At 37.1% G+C, this 6,732-nt stretch overlaps 1 protein-coding gene across 3 annotated transcripts in view; it reads left to right on the top strand.

Annotated features, from left to right (window-relative positions):
• The first annotated feature begins 967 nt into the window (after positions 1–967).
• The window catches only part of ankrd44 (ankyrin repeat domain 44), a 30,984-nt gene continuing 25,219 nt past the window's right edge, over positions 968–6,732 (top strand). Inside the window, exon 1 of one of the 3 annotated variants that reach the window (XM_051119212.1) lies at positions 968–1,729. In XM_051119212.1, the coding sequence (XP_050975169.1) occupies positions 1,703–1,729 (27 nt within the window). In that variant the 5' untranslated portion in view covers positions 968–1,702. The remainder of the gene's footprint in view (positions 1,730–6,732) is intronic. The other 2 variants (XM_051119213.1, XM_051119214.1) reach the window with 2 other exon arrangements.

The following is a 6,732-nucleotide window of genomic DNA, read 5'->3' as shown; positions in this document are numbered from 1 at the left end:
ATATGCAACTATTACAGAAGGTTCAAACGCTCACAGATGCTCCAGAAGAAAAACTATGCATTAAGAGCCAGGGGTGTAAACTTTTGATCAGCATAAAATGTGTACATTTTTCTTATTTTACCTAAATATCTTTTTTTTTTTCATTTAGTACTGCCCTTTATAAGCTACAGAAGGTACTTACATGTTTCCCAGAGGACAAAATAAGTTAAATATACCCTGATCTTCAAATTCAAAATGTCTTTAACCCTCTGCTTTTAGTACATAATTTTTCCTTCTGAAGCATCAGTGAGTGTTTGACTCTTCTGTAATAGTTACATATGAGTCCTTCAGCTCTCAGTGTGAAAAGATGGATCTCAAAATCATACAGCCATTGTTGGAAAGGGTTCAAATACACAAAAATGCTAAGATTTTTCCGAGGAACAGTGGACAGTTTAACTGTTGATCATTCAGGTAACAACAGAGTATTAAGAATCGAGGTGTATATAAACTTTTGAACAGGGTCATTTTTATAAATTCAACTATATGTAAACGTCTTTTATGTGAAATATATTATTCAGGTCAGTACTAAATAAAAAATAACATGCATTTTGTATGATTTTGGAGATTCTGCAAGGTGCATGTAAATTTCTGACCTCAAAATAATTGTTGACATTATTAGAATTAATGCTTTATTTAAATTGTGAAGGAAATGTATATATACTCCAAAAGATAAAATATTCTGTGACTAACCAGAGAGCACTAGGGTACCGATTCAATTGAGCGATTCATTTCTTTCGGAGAGTTCGGTTCACAAAGCAATTCACGTATAAGTTCGAGTCATCTCGCTGTGACCGAATCGTTAAACAGAACTGATTCGTTACAAAGATTCATTCGTGCGTCAGACTAGCGAGGGCATCAGTGAGGCGATGATGATGGCCCTTCGGAAGAACTGACAATCCTGTGCATCAGATACAGAGGGGGAAACGAAATTACATGTCCTACTATGGTGATGCGGTACTTTATGAATATTAATTAGGTCGCGATGACGTTCCTTGCCAATCTCCTCGACGCATCCAGTCACACATCCTAATTTATATTCACGAAACAGTAGTTAATTCATAAATCCGCAGTAGGAATCGTTCATTGGTCATCTCAACAGCGCCCACTCTGACAGAGTCTGCCTTTCAGCCAATCTGTGGAAAAGTTGGGTACCGTATTAATATTCACAAGCCAGGCCTTCGCCATAGTAACTTAGGCTCACGAAATTAGCGAAGGGGGAAGCACACAAAAAACGCTGACTTCCTGTATTTTCTTATAACGAATGAATATATTACGCAGAGCATAAGCGAGAGGGAATACAATATCTGAAATCGGTATCGCTGTGGGTGCCACTGCTGTAAATGCGGATTGTTTACAGCAGCCCTCGCATCCTTTCCTCCCTCCCCTTTTCCTCTTTCCCGGAGCGCCGGAGCGCTGGTGGTGAGGCAGCGGCTACAGCAGATCCCGCTGACCGAAGATAGCGCCTGCAGAGCCGGCCACGGCCGTCACATCACCCCGGGCCCCTGGAGGGTGCGATCCAGAGCAAAGCAGGAAGCAAGCTTTTGATGCCACATCATTGTGCAGCATCATCCTTCCGTGAAAGAAAGCGCACAGCCACTTCTGGATTTTATTAATCTTCACCTCCAGGTCTTTTCAGGAGTTTGGATGTGCAGTTTCACATGATATGGCTGTTCTAAAACTAGTCGACCAGGTAATCACACAAGGTTTTTTTGAACGCACGATATGTTTTTGCTTGCAAAATGATCAGTTTATTTGGAGAATAACATCAAACTGAGGGATTTGCACGATTAAATGTCATTTTCAATTAATGCAGAGAATACATAATGTGGTGCTTCATTTACGCTTGCAGATGAAACTGCATGATGTATAATACAACATGTGCACTGCATATTTAAATGCATGACAGCACAAAACTGTGTTTAATATCCTCATGTATGTTTCTGCTGTCAGTCATTTTGCACAAACGACATCATAGTTCTTGTTGGAAAATTATCATCTTGCTGAAAGTCAAAAACAGCTGCTTGAGCAATTTGTGCAAGTCGTGAATCTGATTCTAGTTGGTGCTCTGCCTTACAAGTTTTAGTGTATGATTAATATGTGTTTTACCAACAGCAGTGTAAGGATGTCTTATATTTGAGTTTAAGTGAGATAAAATAGTGGTAAAGTAGCAAAGTGAGTGCTGTTCTAATTTATTACATAATTTGTGTCAGGAAAATTATCTGCTTTCATCTAGAGAGAACAAACTTCCTGCTGTCTGCTGGAGTGTGCATGATGCTGATGTTGATATAGCTTCTAAATGTAATCTGCACACCGTTGCAACTTTTAGAAGAAAACCTCACAATATTATGATATCATTATCAGCACACCTAGTCAGATTTTTGATTTTACTAACTAGTACAAGCTGCATATGGTTACATTTGGTTGTATATGGTTGTGCTCCACCCAGTTAAGTTCCTTTTCTCACAAACATCACTGTTGTTCACTTATTTGGGACGTTTGTTGTCAGTAGCAATTATTTAGTTTCAAACTAAGATTGTGTTTACAGTGTAGTACGTAGTATACAGTGTAGCAATGTAGTTGTAGTTAGTAAAATTTATTGACTTCATGACTGAATTCATTGTAATCTAATTTTCATTGGTGATATATTGTATGTCACTACTATATTTAACAAACTTAAAATGACACGTTATATCTTTTAATATTAGTCTCCTCCACTAATTATTACTTTTCATGTGTAATTTGGTGGGCACAACGTGAGAGCTTTTAGTTTTTCACTAGAGTAGATCTGTATTTCCCTACCGGTCATGTGATGCCTTCATATCTAGACGCTATTGCAAATGTTCTAGGAAGTTGTCCTTGCAACAAGTAACTCGATGTCTATCAGGGGACCCATGGACTTGATGTCAGGGTTGAGAAGATTTATCAGCTGTGAGACTGTAGAAACTAAAAAGTCTGTACTAAATCTTTGCACACAGTGTGGTTGAAGCAATGTTTCAGATTCAAACAAGTGCAACCATCAACAGCTTCGTGTTGTTCACTGCCAGAGAAAATGCCAACTCATCTCTAAATTTGTAATAACAAAGATTTTGTGTACAGTTATGCATTTGCAAAAAGGGCAGGAGATTCCAGAGGGCTTAAAAGAAGAAGTGTGCAGCTCATGTGTTTAATAGAGTGCATAAATTCAGTTGTTCATACAAAATGCGTGTATACAAATGCACTTGAAATATGAAAAAGGAAACTTGCTGTCTTAATGATATTAAAGGAGAAGTTCACTTCCAGAGCAAAAATTTACAGATGATTTGCTCACCCCCTTGTCATCCAAGATGTTCATGTCTTTCTTTTTTCAGTTGTAAAGAAATTATGTTTTTTGTGGAAAACATTTCAGGATTTCTCTCCATATAGTGGACTTCTATGGTGCCCGTGAATTTAAACTTCCAAAATGCAGTTTAAATACAGCTTTAAAGGGCTCTAAACAATCCCAGCCAAGGAAGAAGGGTCTTATCTAGTGAAACAATCAATTATTTTCTAAGAAAATTGACAATTTATATACTTTTTAACCTCAAATGCTCGTCTTGTCTAGCTCAGCGTTAACTCTTTGTATTCCGGTTAAATACAGTTAGGGTAGGTTGAAAAACTCCCATCTCATCGCTGCACAAGTACCGACCCAGTGTTTACAATGTGAACATCCAAAGAAGATCAAACGCCCTTTACAAAAAAAGCTAAAACAGCGATGTAGGATGATTTTAAAGTTGGAGAAGAAAATGAGATGGGAGTTTTTCAACCTACCCTATCTGTGATGAACCGAAATACACAGAGTACATACAGAGCTAGACAAGACGAGCATTTAAGGTTAAAAAGTATGTAAATTACATATATATTTTTTAGAAAATAACCAATCATTTAGCTAGATAAGACCCTTATTTCTCAGCTGGGATCGGCTTTTGGAAGTTCAAACTCACAAGCACTATAAAAGTCCGCTACATGGAGAGAAATCCTAAAATGTTTTCCTCAAAAAACAATTTTTTTTACAACTAAAGAAAGAAAGACATGAACATCTTGGATGACAAGGGGGTGAGTAAATTATCTGTACATTTTTGTTCTGGAAGTGAACAGTAGTACAAATATTTCAAAATTGCACTGTTTTTGTTGTATTTGCAGATCAAATAAATGCAGGCTTGGTGAGCAGATGAGACTTATTTAAAAAAACATAAAAAACGTTTGACTGGTAGTGTATACACACAGCCTTTAGATTTATTAGTGGGGTCCCTCACAAGAGGACCATCCCATTTAGGAGTCTTTAGCATCAGAAAGTTTGTACCCTTGGTCAAAATCAATCTTTAATGGTGGGACTACTGCTTTAAGTGGATATACTTTGGTGTAAGTACATTTATGCTTTAGGTATACTGAAATAATTTATTACAGTGAGTGGATATGTATCTGTCATGGCAGGAGTTAAAAGATTGGATAATACTTAATTCATTCATTTTGCAGACACTTCTATCCAAAGCGGCCTACGTATGAGAAACATCACAAGTATATATTGTTGTAAAGTCTTATGGCAATTAAAACAGTTTGTTTTTTAACATTTATCCTAGAGCAATGTCTCGGCCTTTAGATTTCCATAAAATGCATTAATGTAAACACATGTCTTGTTTGTTTTTACAAACTTAGACACAAGCTGAAATTATTTTTGCCGTGGCATTTAACATAATGTCCCAGAAAGCTTCACTTGCATTAAAACCAGAACATTTATTTAGTAAAAAGTTAATATGGCACACTAAGTGTTCTAAGCGTCAGTAATGTTTACGGTCGTTTTGGTCTTGTGTACAGTTTGATTTCCATACTTTGCCCCAAAGAGGAAAAGAACAGGAAGTTGTTGAATCTCAACATTCCCCTCTCATGCTTTTTTTTCAGTCTCAGAGGGTTACATGACACAAGTTCAGAGAGCCCGAGAGGGAGGAAATAGTGGATATTGTGTTTACAGCTTATACAGTTAGTTCTGTTATGCACTTCGGTTTTTGTTTTTTACACTTTTTTTTTTTTTTTTAGTTTTACCCTTTAAAAATTCTTTCAATATACATGCATTTTCACCTTTCAGAGAACTGCAGATTTGCAGAATGTAAGTTGCAATGTATAAAAAAAGCAAGATCTTTTCTTCAATATTGTTATGGACATCTGAGTGATTTTCAAAAAGAATAATGTTTTGGTTCTATCCATTGGTTTGTGTTTTTGATGGAGGCAGATGTGAATGTGAATTTGCAGTCAGATGTACGAAAGGGAATGTTTAAGTGGACTAAATATTTGGAGAAGTCCGTTGTATGTCAGCAGAGAGAAGTTTGTTGTTTCACCAGAAGATCAAGTTATGATTTTGATTTACATTTTTCAAAAAAATAAATCCTATAAATCCTATGCATGGACAAATTTCCATTTAATGCTGAGTTTAAACATCAGGGTAAAAAAAATGCAGTCACAAGGAGCTAGATTTCAATTTCGCAGTTCACTTATTGTGCGACATCAGCAGTTCCTCATTTTAAACCCATGGTACTTAAAGAGTCAGCCTTCTTTGTTTTGAAGAAGAGCCTGCAGTGCTCCAGTTGTCAAAAGTGAAGAAACCCCAGTCCTCATTGGCTATAAAGGAAGTTTGGCTCACTTCTATTGGGTGTAGTGATAGACAAGAGACGGGGAGATTGTGGGAGTAGGTCGTGTAGCCTAATGCATGTCAACAATGGCTTCAGTGTTTGAGAGTTTGGCTTTGGCATGGAGCGGCGCTGGGAGGTCGGGGAATGTCCTCATTTGTGATGAGCTGCGTCCAGATCCCTGCTTGTGCCAGCGCTCAGCAATCTCGTCCCCAAGCTTTGCAGTGCCATAACACAGACAGCACTGTTGTCACCAGCTGTTGTGTTCTCTTTCCAGTGAGAGAAGAGCTGTGTGCTTGTGCATGCGGTCAAGACAGAGGCAGCATCTCACAGTCGAGAGAATTCAACATTGTGTCCTCAAAGATTCAATGCGCTCATAAAAGAGCTCAATGAGGATGGCCCGGTGGCCCAGTGCCAGTGTGAGAGTGGTTAGGGCCAGTTTTGTGTTATAAATTTTACATTCCTGATCCCTTGCACGTTTTTATGGCTTGCAAATGTAAACATGCGGTTTTCTTGAATTTATTGTATGTTTTTGTTGAGAATTCTGCTGATTCTCTTGTCACCAAGAGTAGGAATCCTGGGGGTTCACTGGTGAGCTAATTATTGAAAATAATTTTGTATAGTTAGTAAAGTGTAATTGTTCAGAATAGGGCTGGCACTAACAATAATTTTGGTAATCGCGTAATCTGTTGATTATTAATTGAGTAATCGGAAAATTTTCATTTTTGTTTCGCAGTAATAAAAATAGACCTAAGTGAACAATAAATTGACTTAAAATACACATATAATAAGAATGAGGCAATAATAATTAGTTAATTTTGATAAATAAAGTATCAAAATCCAGTAATCATATGGTTTTATTGAACTAAATGGTTAAAATACATAATGTATTATAAACAATAGAGCTAATGTACATTACGCATTATAACAAATGCCTGCGGAGGGTGCCAACGGCCTGACGATTGTTTGTACACTTTACTGCGCGACGAATCCGTGTTTAATATTGACTCAACATTTTATTCAAATGTCCACTTTAATATTTGGCCATTTCTTTTCT

Source organism: Labeo rohita, chromosome 9, assembly GCF_022985175.1.
Source record: "Labeo rohita strain BAU-BD-2019 chromosome 9, IGBB_LRoh.1.0, whole genome shotgun sequence".
Classification (NCBI taxonomy): Eukaryota; Metazoa; Chordata; class Actinopteri; order Cypriniformes; family Cyprinidae; genus Labeo; species Labeo rohita.
This window is presented reverse-complemented; position numbering and strand designations above follow the sequence as displayed.